Source organism: Struthio camelus, chromosome 1 (assembly GCF_040807025.1).
Source record: "Struthio camelus isolate bStrCam1 chromosome 1, bStrCam1.hap1, whole genome shotgun sequence".
Classification (NCBI taxonomy): Eukaryota; Metazoa; Chordata; class Aves; order Struthioniformes; family Struthionidae; genus Struthio; species Struthio camelus.
Window position 1 is genome coordinate 111,267,651 of NC_090942.1, and position 17,103 is coordinate 111,284,753.

General features: G+C 36.4%; 1 protein-coding gene across 4 annotated transcripts in view; it reads right to left on the minus strand.

Annotated features, from left to right (window-relative positions):
• ROBO2 (roundabout guidance receptor 2) overlaps positions 1–17,103 on the minus strand; it is a 1,122,084-nt gene that overhangs the window by 22,240 nt on the left and 1,082,741 nt on the right. For all 4 annotated transcript variants that reach the window (XM_068910773.1, XM_068910796.1, XM_068910762.1 and 1 more), the window contains 3 exons: positions 15,785–15,941; positions 10,564–10,824; positions 7,047–7,255 (listed from right to left, as the gene is read on the minus strand). In XM_068910773.1, the coding sequence (XP_068766874.1) occupies positions 7,047–7,255; positions 10,564–10,824; positions 15,785–15,941 (627 nt within the window). The remainder of the gene's footprint in view (positions 1–7,046; positions 7,256–10,563; positions 10,825–15,784; positions 15,942–17,103) is intronic.

The following is a 17,103-nucleotide window of genomic DNA, read 5'->3' on the forward strand; positions in this document are numbered from 1 at the left end:
GTAAGGAAGCTAAGGAAACCTGAAACTGAATATCTTCTGAGAAGACAATTTCTGAACTAACAAAGTGCGACAGGACATCATATAGAAAGGAGAGTAAAAAGGCTTGGCAAAAGTTATTGATGATGTATGAAAGGAGATACTAGAGATAAAACACTTCAAGACGTAAGAAAACGAAATGCAATAGTAGATGACTTTTTCAAACAATTGCTTATCGACACATATATTCTGCAAAATATTTAAGCACAAGCTGAAACATAAAAATGTTACTAGACCTATAGATATAAAAGGAAGATACTCCAGTGCTGAGAGTTTACCATGTATTTGATTAGTTTCCTGAATCAGGGCCCAAGCTTTTTATATTCTATAATCTACTCTATACATAAAATATATAAAAATACATACTGAAGAGAATATGTAAGAATATACATGGTTTTTCAATATCATAGGGACAAGACTATGGATGTATTAAAGGAAATTAAGTTTCAGTTTCCATTTGCTCACGTTAGCGCCACCTGCCAACTAGTTACTCAACCCATTTGGATGGGGTACATTCAGGTGATATCTAGGAATAGTTGCTATTTTTCATCTGTTCTTAAAAGGACTGGACAGAAGCTCATCCTGCCCCCCAAAATAATCCACATTTTAAGTATGAAATATACCAGGGATCTGCAAAAGTCGATAACGTTCTCTCCAGTGTGCATGCATATACCTATCATTCTACATATGCATGGGCATCCAGGCTTTCTTAACAATACCTAAATATAAATTATCAATAGAGTGCTGTTTTCAGGCTGCCAAATTGTCAGGTATGTACTAGTTAATTTCATCAGAAAGACCTGTTCCCTGAGCTTCTGCATATCCCCGCACTCCGCACACGCATTACTTCGCCTTCACCACCTTCACCTCACACCCATCAGCAGCGTCAGGAGTGACCGCCTGCCAGCCTGGAGGCACAGCTCAATTCTCATATGGACATGAGCTTTACTTGCTCACAGTGTCAACAGATGACAGTTAATACAAACAGTGATGCTATTTCTGGGTATTGGGCCACCCGCAAACTGGAAGCTGAAGCAAAAGGTCATAACTGCTTAAGTCAGCAAGCTACCATTGGTCTGCAGTGACCACAGCTATGTATGACTCGGTAGCTACCACTGCAATCTCTGCATTATTTCTACAGCTTCCTGAGCTATTCAGTTTCTCTGCATAAACAATTTTTTTCCCCATTACAGCTTGCGTAGGTAAAACATCTTCGGTTGGTGTCCCGAGGTGAGGACATTTCCTGGTAAGCACCAGAGTGCTGGTCCAGCCTGGGCACCTCAGGCCACCACACAGCTGCGTTAACGTAGCACACGTGGCGACTGCTTGCATAACAGCATCCACTGGCCTCTTGTTTTCCAAATCAGAGGCACATTTGTTTCTCTCTGAATAAAGGCAGAATAAGAGATGCTGACATCCTTTTCAGATCAACTATGCATTTTCAAATGGAATGAAACAGGCTTTTAGCGTCTCCTTTACATGCAGCTCACTATGTGTTTTCCAAGAGCACATTTGAGTTTTTACGCTTTCTGGCAACTGTAAATTTTACTCTTGCTGACAGCAGCAGTAAATACTTTATGCAGAACAAAATCAACTCTGTGAAAAGTTGAACTGTGTTTTCTTGCCCCATAAAATATTTCTTGGTGCTAACGCAAACAGAAAGCTGCTTTGCTCTTAGGGAAAGGTGAGGGGAATAGAGGTGTTAGTTTCTTGTAGATTGCATGCTACCACTTTTAGTGGCGTGTTGCAGGCAATAAAGATGCTGTTTTTCTATGCAAAGTGTACACTTGCTTTACTGTTAAAAAAATCTAATGCACCTGTGAAATAAAAGCTACTTACAACAAACCTAACACTTTTGAAAATTCCATTAGATACGTTTCTGTATGCAAACTCTATGTGCGTGCTTAAATTTAACTACTGATGTCAGTAGGACTTGTGTGTATATGTTTATATGCTTTTCTTCATAAGATCATTATACACATGCTAATATTAAATCCCTGCTCCTTTGCAGGTTTTTGATGAATCGGGGCTAGAACACCGAGATCTGTGAAGTATGGACAAAGTTCTTTGGGACTGAGGCTGCTTCAGCTCTAAGAATTCTCCTAGCCTTTGTACAGGAGAAAAACTTTATCCTCTTTTGGGTGTATCTGACTGCTGACATGATTATAAAGAAATAATGGACACTAGCTTTAGCGGAAGTGATGGAAGCAAAAGGGGCAACAGCTAATATACCATTAGAATATGAACAAATGGAAGGTGTTGAATGAAGACTGTAAATACAATCACACTTCATAAATTAGACCTAGACTTACAATTTACACTATACTCCCTCCATGGCCCAAATATTTATATGCATATACCTGAAATAAATGCTCATATTTTAAAATTTTAATTTTGGGGCAGGAAACCCTCAATAAAATACAGCAAAACATATATACCTATTTGGCACTTCACAGGTCCAACCATAATTAATGCCCTCATAAACATTTAATGAAAAATGAATTTATGCCACTTAGTCAAATTTATTTGTGTTTGCATTTTCAATCTTTCTAGATTTTTTGGTTTCCGTATTGCTGAAAGGTACAAAAATTTCTGAAATTTATTCAAGCTGTTAGAGAAGAAACGCATATAGAACATTAAGTAGTTGCTCAAATGTTGCTGAGCAGTAAAATACTTTGATAAAGTGGCATCTTGCTGTGTCTCTATTACATCTTCAGCACTAAAATTAATTTATGATCAGTCATCAATTCATTTACATGTCGTTTTATGCTAAATCCATCCTTGCTGATGAATGCATATCCCTAGATCCATTAAGCTAGAGTAAAGTCTGTGCTTTATAATATGACCCTGCTAATTGTTACATTACCATTTTTATGAGATACAAAAACTAGCAGTTTCCTATTTTCTGAGCACATATATAATCCATGAAACACATTCCTCCTATAAACTGTAATCTGTCTAACTGCTTATAAAATAAAATCTTTTGCAGTAGGGATTCCTAAGCAAATCAATACAAATATTGAACTCTGCCTTGGTAAAATATGGCTCATGAAACTGATTTTGTGTAATATTCAAGAATTATTCCATTCTTGCCCAGACACAATGAATGAACAACTTTTACCACAAAGACACGATTAGAGTGATATTTTTAATCAAGCCCAAAACATGCTAAATAAGGGATTTTCTTCCTTGTGAAGCTACACATCCTACAGATCTTTATAATTTCAGAGCCATATAATTTTAAAAAATCAGTTTTGTTATCCGTATGCAGGAGTACTATTTACAAGAATAACACTCTGCTTCTGTTAGTTAGGCAGAAAAAGGGCTTGTTATAATTTCCATGCAAGTTAATAGCTGTATCTCTCCCCTCAGTAAAAATGCATCAGGACTGAAGACATAATAGCTCCCAGTACCAGTTTTACTGGGGGAGCTGCACTACTAACGGCAAAGCTGTGAAGCTGGGGGAGGGGAGAGTAAGGAGAGGGCAAAGAAACCCCCCAAACAATAATAATTTGATTTGACAAAACCTAGAGGTCTTTTCAGTGATAAGCAAGTCAATCTCTTACACAGTCATCTCATGCAATTAATTAAGTCTATTAATGTAGAATAATATAACAGACTCTCCATGACCATTCAAGCCATCTTTTTGCACAGCAATTCATTATAAATGTAAACATTAAACATAAGCAAAAGAAAAATCATATTTCAATGCATCTGTGAAAGCAAAATGAAACCTAAATGATTGTTAATTAAAAATCAAGAAGCAGTAGAGCTGCTTTTCTGGGTTTTTTTGTTTGTTTGTTTGTTTTTTTTCAATTAGAATCAACAACTTAGTATCCTAACAAATCATGCTGGAAAACAATTAAAACTTCTGCTTTAGTTTCATATTCCTTTTTCCAAATGTTCCAATCTAAATCTCCCTCCTTGAGTTTCCTTTTCAATACCTGGAAAATGTCATTATATAGTTACTGTGAGCTTCTCCTTTCTTTTCACTTTATTATACATGTCAACATTATGTGTCTGCCACCTGGAAAAAGAAAAGCTTAAAAGCACAGATTGAATCCTTGCCTGAACCTTCAGTTAGCCGTAACTAAAACTCAAGGGCCTGGAGGACAACTTGAGTTTTGAACAGCTTAAAGGAACAACACTGGGGGTTTCAGAGGAATTTAGCAGTTTGAGTTCAGTTCACACAGAGCCAGTATCTCCCCAAAGAGAATCCTACATTTGGCTTTGGATGAAAACCTCAGTCGCAGCTCAACCATAAAGAACAAAGTACCATTTCACTCCTAAAGCAGGTGTCTTCAAGTCATCGCTGAAGCACGTTAACAGTACATGGCGAGGAAACTCTTCCTGCTTAATGTACAGCAAATTTATTCTGAGGAAGACTATATCTAGAAATGTCGATTTAATTTTCTCTCAAACACTGAACTCACAGAACACACTTAAAAAGGAAAGGAAATATTGCTTCTTCTGGGTCAGCTGTTTTATTTTGCCTCACTTTTCTCTCATAATGTTTAAAGAAGTGAAAATGTAGTATATAAGTTCCTAGAAAAATGATGGTTCAAGTCATCTAAAGCCCTGTGAAAAGAAGCAGCTTAAATTTTTGCAGTGGCAAGAACCAAAGAGTGAGTTAGAAATGTGGAAAATAATGGTATTTTAAAGTATTCTAAAGGCAAGCAAATTGAAGAGCGAGAAATAGTTCAGAAACAATAGAAAAAAATATATTATATAACCTCTGGAACGCTAATAAATGCAACCTGGAAGGGTTAACGAAAAAATTAAAATTCTCTTTTGAAACTATTCCCACATGTATAATAAGTAATTTCCTCCTAAGCCCTTGTAAAAAACATATCCAACTCAGCAAATTGAGGCTTTGGCCGTATAGTAACTGAAGAAAATACAAGTGCTTTTATTTGGATAATCTGTGATTTTTTTAGGTCATTTAGACTAATACACTGGATATATTTTTGCAAGGCTTCAGTTTTATAATTGTTTTAAGTCAACCTAGGTGTAGGCTATAAGCTATAGGGACAGCCTGTCCCTTTCCTTTCCTTTCAGCTACATGTTCCCTTCCTGTAGTGGCGGTAAATACATTGCCATGCAGTGAAGCAGAGCAAGAAACTGATCCAGCTAGTCATTAAACAAGCAAAATAAAAAGAAAAACATTATTTTTCAGTTGGACAAGCCAACATCAAGATGGTGGTGATAGTAAGTGGGAATGCATTTAGATCACCTGAAGTACAATCTCAGTCTATATTACCAGGTTCTGCCCAACTTTCAAAAAATATACCAGTAGATTTTTAACACTCCAGTAAATAAATAGCACTTTTAACTAGGAAAATGCGCTTCATAAGAGGATAAATTGTAAGGAGCACAGAAGTCTATGAATTGGAGCACAAATGAAGCTATTCCTAATTTTGCACTAGATAAGCTGGTCCATAATTTAGCTGAAAATACAAATGTGCAAAACATTTGTTTTCTGATTTATTGATATATCAACATTGACATATTAATACACACTCAAGGAAAAATACGTATTAACCTGATTTTTTTATTTATTCTTGTATTAACAGTGTAAATCCTTTGCTGCATTCCTAATGGAAAGGCTTCTGAGCTCTTAGTGAGATATGCAAAAATATGCAGAATTATAGCCTGAAGGAGATTATACTGGAAATTCAAGCAAAGTGACTTAACACACTCATGCACTAATAAGTTAACCTTCCAAATTCAGGGATTTAAACTTTAACTCTACAGCTTTCAGTTGGATCTGGATTTCATATCACAGCAGTAGAGCTACAGTTCTGAAATGTTAATTAGATTGGTAAGCAGTCTGGCCCTAGGGTGCAGGAAAACCTGGAAAGTGGGATAAAGCAACACATTATTTAATTCAACAAGAGAAAAGGAAGAAAATTATAGGTATTGATGCTCCATCACTGTCATATTCCTGCAGTGTTTTCAGGACAGCAATGTTTAAATAAGGGTGCAAAATTCTTTAGAATTTCCAAAGTCCAGAACGATGAGATGAAAATAAGCAGTGCTGCGGTAATGAGTTACATGGAGTAAGTCTCCCTTAAGGTACAAGTAACAATTAGTGCTCTTCCATAGGGACCAAAGACTGAAGAAGCACACACAAACTTTTAAGAGCTACAGATACTATGTACATTTGGGTCTCCAATAAAGCTGTACTTTATGAATGCCTGTTATTATATAGAGGCCCAAGTTCAACCTAAAGGGAAATGAGCTGATGCCTATAAAAAGTTCATTACGTCCATATGAAATCTGTATTTTTCAAAAATATGTTTTGCTGCCTGTATTTCATTAACAGCAATTTTATTAATTCAGATTCTGTGCATTAGTTTAGCATGCCTTTCTAGGTCCTCTTATGATCCCTGTTGCAACCTTTCTAGGCACGCAACAGGTTGGAGGCAGTGAAGGAAAAAGGGACAGAATAATTAAATATATTCTCTGAAAGGGAACAATGACTAAATTCATCAATATGAAGTAGATTCAAAATACACATTTCCCTACATAAATGTTTTATTTATGCTATAAAAAAATGTTGCGCTGATCTAACTACACGTATTCTGAAGCCTTTTAACTTCCAGGAGTTCGTCTGTGAAAGTATTTACCCAGCAAAATATCTAAAAGTGTTTTAAGATAACACTTTTTATGCTGCTCCTGATTTATGAAATATACATTCCTAAGCCAAAGTCTTCCCTCTCCTTTCTATGTAACTGACTTGCTTCTCCAGTAGAGTGAACTTTTCATGAAAGCTAAGATATAATTGAGTTTTCTTTCAAGTCTTTAAAGCTTTTTAAAATTCATGGATTTTCTTATCATTTTGCAGCAAAGTATTTTCAAATCCTTCTTTAACTTCGGTGTTTAATATTAACACATTTTAAATGTTACAGAAACAGAGTGGAATAAATTTTCACTTATAAAGTGTTTGATTGATGATGTATTTTACCATTACAAACAAGCTGGTGTCACTGTTTACTATATTTGGTTACCTGTCACAGAGCTGTCTAGATTGTCCATACTGGAGCCTGGAGTATGCTCTAGACCTCTTAGTGGCCTAGTGATTTCTACAGCTTCCTCTTCAATATCGTCCTCATCATCATCTGGAACATCTGTTTCCAAATCAGAAATAATGTTTCCAGATACATATCCTAGGGGTGGAACTGGAGCCTGAGGAGGCTGTGTATTGCTTTGGATGTGCCTACACAAACAAACACAAAAAATATCATCAGAACGGATGAGACTTTGTACCCCATGGTCAGTAAAGCATAAGCCCCTCAGTAAATCTCGGAATATATTTACAGAGTATGTTTGTTAGGTTAGACTCAAGAAAAGTCAATTCAGTTATTTACCATTGCTCTAATATGTCTTTACTATAATACCTAAGCACTTTCCAAACTTAGGCACACTTCCTCCTGCTGTAAGACAGGGAAGGATAACATTGTCCTTTTACAGATGAGGAGTTGGGGTACATGGAGACTACATAAATCACTTGAGAAATCCGTGTGCATGGAAAAGCACAACTAATAATCCCAAACTAGCATATGAGCGTATCACCCAGTATTCCACCTTGCATTTCACACCTTTGAGCTAAAATACAGTTTAAATTTCGTTCCTGCTAAAAATGACTCAGTGCTGTTAGGCAAAACACCCTAAAGAGGAGGACATGACCTGAAGGACAAAAGAAATGTTCAAGTACAATGAACTCATCACCAATGAAACTTTTTTATTTTGCTTTACTCAAAGTAGTTCAATTGATTTAAAACTGCAGTAGTAGTAAGGGCATGCATATGTGAAATTATTGCATGCAGCAATCACAATCAAAACATGAAAAACAAAGTTAAAAAGCACACACAGGATAGCTAAATGGTCAATAGGCAATCAGTGTACTTGGATTTTCATGTAAGAGGTCTCTGAGACACTAGAGAGAAAGAACAACTGCCTGCTATCAGTGCAGCATTCTCCACGGCACTGCAGGTACATGGCAAGCTGTCCCAGGGGACCCAGACATCACTGGCCTTGGCATAAGACAGTGTACCACACTTGAATTTGTTAACTTAGGCACTCAGGAATCCCTAGGTGGCTATTCATGAGGTGCCGTGACCTAATTCAGATTGGCAGAACCCTGGAGAGGATTCAGGATCCTGCTAGTCTTTCACTTAGATACCACTTTCATGGAAAAAATTACAACTGTCACCTATTTGGTTAACTAGGTCTAATATTTTTAATTTTCACGAGAACTTTACGCTGTAATATTGCCTATATTTTATAAATATAGTGATTCTGTTATTCAAGTAGTCTTGTCTCAGACCTAGTGGATCTGACAATGTCATGGTAAATGTTATATATCCCTGGAATCTCTTTCCACCTTGGTGTGTTTTTTTAAACTATTGCATCTTCGGAAGCTTATTTGCAAAGCAAATCCTTCCATTCTGATATACATATATACTTCTCATCAGCAGTTCTTGAACACTTTTCTGTCTGGACACAGGGCTCTTAGGTATACAGTGTTCACAACACTGCACAAAAGCGCACTAAGATCTAACTAGCCCTCAGTAAACAGTGTGATCTTAAGCATATGCTTAATATTAAGCCTGTGATAGAACAATTGAGGTCAATTTGTGATATGTTTGTAGTTAAGCATATACTTAAGTGATTTGCTGGATCAAGGCCATAATGATTATGCACTTTTCCAGTAATCTCTAATGTTCTCTCTCTTAAATCTCTAGGTGGTCAGTCTCTAAATTTTTCTTGTTACTCCTACAGTAATTTATCTGATCGGTCTCATCTTGTTGTTTTGCTTTCCCGCCTCTACACTGGACAGGATAATTTACTGACAAGAAAACAAAGTAAAAAATCTTCCTTCACACTTTAAACAGTGGTGCTTTCTCCACTGATTTTGAACAGCATTTGCTATGGCCTTTAACAGCATGACAGGTGTACAGCCAAGCAATATCAAAACAGTAAACGATTCTATGTCACACCTGCGGCAAAAATCCTATATATTTACAACCCTCTAGATTTATCCCTAAACCTGCTGCACAGTCCCAGTATGAAAAAAATGCTAACTCCTCTATAATTCTTCCACTTTCAGTTACTGCTCAGTGACTGCGACCTTACACGAGAGCGGCTTTAAAATGTTCCCAACGCAAGTTCCCAGTCAATTTTCACTGCTCCACAAAGGGAATGAGACCTTTTACCCCCAGCTGCAAGATGCTTTGCTAGAGAGCCCTACACTGTTGCCAGCCACCAGACTGGCCCGTGCAGTCTGCAGGTCGCAGGAAGTGTAACAGCTGCAAGATGCAGCAGCAGTCGAGTGCACAGACAGCGTATGCATCTGTGCACTGGCTCGGGAGGCAGCTACCTTCAAGAGGCCAGGTTTAGCTGCTGCCTGGGATTTGGGTCTGTCCCACAGGCAGGCCGGGCTCTGTGCTTGACAGTGCGGCATTGTGGCGGGACCAAAGTATCCTGTTGATTGAGCGCAGATTGCAGACAAGCCTCGAGGCTTCTGCAGTGTCCGGGGAGAACAGCTGGCTTTGATTTGGCACAGCCTGCCTACCTGCCGGATCTATTTACAGTAGCTGAAGCTGAATAACATCGTGGCTTTATTTACTAGCAAAGAAAGCTCGCTTCTTCCCTGGCAGAGTGCCATTCAGTAACTAGCTGCACTTTTATCCTCTGAGATTCTCAAGCTACTCTCCAACTCTCCCCCCCCCGCCCCTTTTTTTTTTTGTCTGGGTAGAAAAGTTTTAAAGGACAACTGCCACTTAGGGAATATCCAGAAAGCAACTGACCTTCACCGTATCCCCATTCTGGTGCAGTTGACAAGTTCTTTTTCAGTCCCTGAAGAGATTGCTTCTGTTTGTTTTACAGTGAAAATGTTACTGTGATATTTGCTTGCTCCTCATTCTAAATAGGCAAAAAGCATTCTAAAACACTAGATCCATTCTGTAAATTCTAACAACTTCCTTCCTGCTATTTCTGTTGTTTTCACTCTGAATTAGTAATTTTCAGGGTATTTCAAAATACTGTCAGATATACGAATGCTTCATTCTCCTGCTACACAGGGTAAAAACTGCTATCCTTGCTATTGCAAGTGACTGGCCTTATTTTTAATCAGAGATTTAGAGCTTCGGTATTTTTGAAAATCCTAACAAATTACTTTTGCTACCCTGAAAAGACAGTATTTTGAACTGTATAGATAAAAGTTGTCAGTAGGTACACGCTAACCAGTCAGCTGAGTATATGCCAAAATTCCAAATTAATATAATTTTTATGTAGCTTTAGTCAAGATTTAATATATTTTTCAGAGTCAAGGTTTAAGAAGCTTCCATTAATGTTTAAGGCCTTCACACTGGAGATACACGCTTGCTTTTTCTTCTTCCCATTTATGGTTTTGTGAACATTACTGAAATATTGTTGAATACAGTCAATAGGTATGTCATGAAGTAATAAATTATTATTATGCTTTCTTTTCCCAGATTGTGGGTGCCCGCTTTAAACATTTACCATGTCTGCTTTGCTATATCAAACTGGTAGGCCCTAGTTAATTCATCAAGGTGGGCTTGAAGCATTGGCTGCATCTCCTCTCGTGGAGAAGGCGTGAGAGTTGCAGTTGACTGTTGCCCAAAGGAGATTGCAGGCGACGAAGCTACCCCTCGGACAGGAGGTGTGGGAACACGGTCATCGTCTTCTTCAAGCTCATCCTCCATGCCCTGATGTAAATAGGTCTGAACTGGCAAAGGCGGACACCAATCATCACTGTCATATCTAAAATAAAAACCAAGTAAACTTAGAATATATCAAATCTCATTTCTGATGTGCAGCAGAGAGCGTTATCTCCCCAGAAAAATTCCCTAATTTGAACATCACTCCAGTGGTGCACAGCTCTGCCGGCAATCACACCAGCCAAATCTCAACACTTTCTGCTCTTCTAATCCTCACAACATCCCTGGCAATCTGCAGTGAGCATCTGCACACGTTTCTTCTCAGCTCCCAGCATATTCCCAAACACTTCAGGGATAGCATAGATAGCTCCTTTCAAAAGATAGTCAGACAACCAAAGGCCATCACAGCTACTTCACTGCCAACATCATTTCATACTTTAAAGACTATTCCCCAAGCACTGTAAGTCACTTTCTCTAACTTCTACCCACCTTCAAGAACCGCAGACATCTCTCGTAACAAGTTGCACCTTTTGTTTGCAATACAGGCAAGTAATGCACTGAGTTATACAGTTAATTTCTCAAACAAGTTTAAAGAATATTCCTTTTCAGGCTCTTTATTTGGAAGCAACTGCCATTACCAATTTACCAGAGAAATAGACCACTGCCAACTTTCTCAAGTGAAGCCGGGTTACAAAAAAAGCTAGGAAAACAGACAGAGAAGTTCTTAAGACTGTATTACGAATGGAACATCTAGTTTGAACAAAATCAAAAAATTTCTAGAATTAATGACATCACTTTTTGCTTATTCAAGAGTCTGTACTCTGTATAAAAACAGTTCAGATTCAGAATAGCTAAAACAATCTAAGTTAATTAGCAGGAAGTCTTTGGAAGAATATCTTGTAATTAAGGCTGCAATTACTTCATATCTAGATCTATCTACAGATACACACACATATGTATGTGTTACAGAGGGGCAAATAAATGTTGTATCTTACCACTGGCATTTCAGAGTTTTGGGGTAATTGATTTTTTATCATTACTATTCTTATAACAGGAATCTTTAAGAAAATATCATATGACACATCTGTAATTCCTTAAGAGATGATTGGGGTTATTACTAGCACTAATTTGTCTTTCCTTGTAACTTTCACTCATGACATCATTGCCACCTAAGGGTGAAGGGACCATCCTACTGCATGCCGATAAAAATTTCCATCGCAACAGCTCTGTGGCTTATTCTCACTCTCTCTCAACCCTATGCTTTAGTATAACAGCTTCTTTAAAAGATATAAGACAGAAAGGTACTCCTTAGTGACTTTTCGGTAATGCATAAATGATCTTTGGACGTTCTTAGCTTTTGACTCTACTTGCTTCAAATCCCCAAACAATCGACTTGGTAGTTTATTCCTTAATAAAAAGACTCTGCACAAGTACCATATCTTCACCTAGATTTTGTTAGAAATAGAAAGGAGGCGAAGCATGAAGTTCAGGACATTGAGATTCAAGATTTCAGGTTTGAGGATCTTTGTCTTTATAATGTGAAATGTTTGAAAAGGTGCCAGTTCTAGCATGCATTTTACTAAAAAAATTCTGCAATAAAAAGTAAGCAAACCTAACAGATTACATATGAATATCCTCTCATATAAACTACTAAATTATTGAAACTTATAGAAACACAACATAGTGAATATTGGTCATAACCATGTCCTTTTTGGTTTCCTGTGTAAATGCAACTTGCCAAAAAAGGCATGTAACATTTTTAAAGCACTTCTCATCAAAATCTAAGCACCTTAACTTCACCAGGTACCTCTTACAGTAATTTCCTGATAATTAATTTTAAGTCCCTAAATGAGAACAAACACAAATCTTTGTGTTTCTAATAGTTTTATTTTCCTCTTGTCCATTTTATTCTATATTAATCTTTTGCTATTAATAAGCTTTGCTTATTGTATTGATAGGCTTGCTCTTCAAAATAAAAACCAGCAGTGACAGGTAAGTTGAATAGTCTATTCATTTTTGTTTCAATACACACATCACCGCAGCAAAGACAGTTTCCCTCTTCAGGTCTTGCCACAAAGGATTTTTTGATGTAAAAGATACTACACTCTTTTTCTTAGGACAGAAAACAACTATCAAATATGTTGATATCCAGTAGCTAATATTCCTTTTAAAGATTTAATCGATAGGAATACATGAAAATAACCAATGATAACTTTATGAAGACTGTTGCTACGGGGATTGGCTCAAGGTCATGTGGATTACTGGTGAAAAAATATAAAGAGATGATAACAAATAAGTAATCAGCATTTAGTTCCTGTCAAATTTATTAGATAAAACTCAGTAAAAACATCATCTCTGAAAAGAGAGGAAAAGGCAGTATGCTTGACTGGAAGCTACTACAGAGAAAGAGAAACTGCAAAGTCTCTGCCATATATACAAGTGACAATTGAGGAAGACAGCATGGAACAAATCCAGAGTTTGTGGAAAAAAGGCAAAGTTTCACAGGAAAAGAGCTTGCCTGGGAAACAACAGTATAAATAGACTTTCTGTGTAGGTTAAATAGTAATTCAAGATATCAAAAAATCTACCAGGTTACACAAAATGGCCGTAACTTGGATTAAAACAATCATCTTTCCTTATGTGTGTTGCAGTTCGGGGAAGAATGGAAGTGAATGCAGACCTTGATTCTTCTGGGGAGAAGGCAGTAGAGAGAGTCAAGAGCGTGTGTTTTTTCTTCCTTATCTGAGTAAGTCTATGATTAAGTTAGGTGACTTTTTAAAATTATTGTTATCAAGAATTATTCTACACAGTTATTAGCTATTAGGCCTCTGGTGTTAATTTCTAATGAGCAAAATAAGGTATCAAAGCTGTTTAGTTTATTTGGCATGCCCACACCAATGAAACTCACGCTTGAATTATGGGGAGAATTATGGGGAGAGGAGCACAGACAGATAAGTATTTTTTTCAGATGCCACTTTTCTTGTTTTATTGTTCTAAATGTTCACCTTTCATAGCACACTGCAAGAACTTTATTAAAGTTTTTCTCTTTGGAATATCATTTTCAATTATTATTCACAGTATAATTACATCTGTATATAATGAATTCTAAAATTAAAACACATATAGTACTTGTCATATATATTATACATCAAAGCAAATCCAGAAAAACAAAACAATTTAAAAAATCAAAAAACTTGCCAGGTTTTCTACCCAATATGCCAATATTAAAGGTAAGACAGGGAATGCAGTCTATGATTATTTCCATTTTAGCATGTTGAAAAACACAGAAACAACATCAGCCCCTGAATACAGAAAGATCCTTAAGTTTGGATAGATCCTCAGAAAGTACAGTTGTTTCAGCTTCACTGGGTTCAGCAGAATTGGTTGCAAATAACTGCAGCTCAGGCCTGACACTGTAAGCCTAATTTTCAATTTCTTTTTTGTTTTTGATTGGTAAGATGCACATTAGAAGGTCTGCTTACAACTGTTACTAATGAAATACTAAAAAAAAAAAAAAAAAAGAACAGAAAAGAGTAATTTGAAAGAAAAACAGATGAAAAACTAAGTGTGAATTTTGGAGAACTTTACTGTATCCTTAAATAACCAGCATTATGCTGGTAACTAACATAATTTCTTGCAGCTAGATAACAAATATTTTATGTAACTGAGGAGTCAAGCCCTGTGTCACAAAGGCTTTCACAAGAACGTATATCAGTTTACCTACCTTTTACACTATTGTATTGTCATTAAAGAAAACATAAGTTGTTTGCTTACTATAGCATAATTAGTTTAATGAAACAGTTGCATGGGAATTTTTAAGAACGTAAACTAACATTGGGAAATATACAGCTACACTATTTCAAATTTATTTTAGCTTTTTTAGCAGAATAAAGAATATAATGATTTTATGCACTTTGTTGCCTTGAGGTTTAAGCAACACTTATAATCAGTAAGGTTATACAGTGTCCCTCCCATTTACTTTGGAATTCTAACTCATATACAATCTGAAGGGAATTTCATTTTGAAGGGACTTCACTGACTGACACAATTAGTTATTATTCAATTTGAGTTGAAGGACTTGGTATAAATCCAAATGTTAACATTTATTTCTTCTAAAAAGTAGTAATGACCAGTTTTGTCCTTATAAAAGAGATAGCATTTAAAATATTTTTATTCAACAAGCTATTACAGTGATTTTTAAAACTTGTCTTTCATCCTAAGAAATATTGATTAATCCATGAATTCAAACAGGCAGAAATTGGTACCAGTCAGAACTTCAGTGATTCTCAAAGACTCCAACAGAGATGATCACATTAAACTATTTTTCTATATATTCGATTTTTTTCTCCAGAGTTCGATAAAACAGTGTTTCATATAATTCCAAATTATAAAAAAACACTCCATGATTGCTTTCTGTGCAGGAAATGTCTCTTTCCTTTTTAGTGCTTTTTATGTGATTATGCATCCTTGAGAACAAGTTTAAGCTATCCAAATATAAGTGTAAGGTTTCAGAAATTTGAGAGTTGTTTAAAGTTTAAAAACGTCTACAAATAGCATGCTTTTCTCAACCGTGAAATTTCTTCTAAAAGCCGATGAGAAGATTATTATCCACTGGTTGATCTTCTAAAATTAATCCAATTTAGAGATTTTTTTTTCGTTCTGCTTGCTCTCACATTTCTAAACATTAAACCAGCAAAAAACCACAAAGAGCTAGATTATGTCATCCTTACTCACTCTGAGTCCCATCATCTGCAAGTAGTCCAAAAGAATTCAATTAAGCTACCTGTGAAGCAAGATACTTCTCAGCATGAGTAAGCATAGAAGCCCTACATGATGATGAAGCAAGGTCACTTTTATTTCCATCTTCAGTCACCATCAAGAGAAGCTATTCAAACATTCCTCTTCTATAGCCTTGAATAAGGCTATAGGATAAGCCTCTCTCCTTTTTTTAAAAACAAACAAACAAAAAAAAAACAAAACAGAATAATATTGTTATTTGGCAGAAAAGGCCTCATCTCTGCAAATCATGGATTTTTCTTCAACAGAAAAAGAAAAAAAATTACCCTGCTTCTTGCTGATCCACCCCATAGTGTTCCAGCTCTGTGCCTGGAAGCGGCTGCACAGGAGGAGGTGGGAGGGGAACACTGGCCCAGTTTGAACCATTATTTTTCTGAGGCTTGGCAGTATTTTTGCTTTTCTTCTTTTTCCCTCCTTTTCCACCTGCAAACCCAAAAAGAAAAACAAAATCTTAGAGGTATAATGTGAGAAGAAAGCTAGCTATTTACACTTCTCTGGAAGAATTTTGATTCCAGATGGCATGCCGAAAAAAAGAAGATATTTTTATATCTTAGCAGAATCAGCATCAATGCGTTAGTGTTGTTACAAGGTTATAAATAATAACAGACTGAAATGGAAAAATATTCTGCATAATTGCTGAAAAACACTTCTTTTTAAAATAGGAACTCAATATAGTCGCAATACAATAGTGCATAACCAAAGAAAGATATATTTTGCTGTATCAAAAATGTATTTATTGATTTATTCATGTCTACTTTAGGATTTCTTGCATTCATTATTGGATAAAAATATAATAGACCATGGAAAATTATTTCAAATGTCAGATTCCAGTGTGCTTGTAACACTGCTTTGCATAATCTCTTTCTGTGGAAAACAAAGAGCTTAAGGACACAATCTCAAACAACTGTCATGAAACTTAACTTCTTTCAGTCAGAATGACAAGTGTAAGTTGTCAAAACAAAAAGAAATGGCGTTTTTTGCTCAAATGAATTTAGTATGTTCCATTTTTCAAACTATCAGCAAGCTGTTTGCAATGTTTTAGGACAGGATTCAAATATCTTGTGCCAAAATGGACAGAGTTCTAAATCTGATGTACAACTCTAATGGAAGATGCTGGTGGAAATGAGGTGAGCAAGGTATCTTGCTTTAGCCCTCTTCTCCTTTCTTATTGTCCTTGTATCCATTTCTCCATTTGAGACAATTTTATTTGTGGGAAAGTCTTAAAGAACGATTTTACAGAAAAAACTCTTTTCCTGCTTGTTCCCCCTCCCTTTTTTTAAACTCACCATTTTTTTTTTTCTAGTCAGCAACTCATTAGGAAGAAGAATGGGACAAAAATTATTTTAAGACTCTTGACTGCTTTCAGATCCATCTATTTTTTTGCCACTTTGTTGCGGCTTTTAAACTCACTGGGTTGTCTGGCAGAATTGTCTGTCATACGCTTTTTCAGTGGGGCGCGCAGCTAGCAGTCACTCTCTCTTTGCCTGCTGCAGAAAGCACAGTCTAATCCAGTTTACCCATTGTCATCTCACGCTGATTTATAAGCATCAGCCGAAAAAACATGTAAAAAGTTCTCAACAGCAAT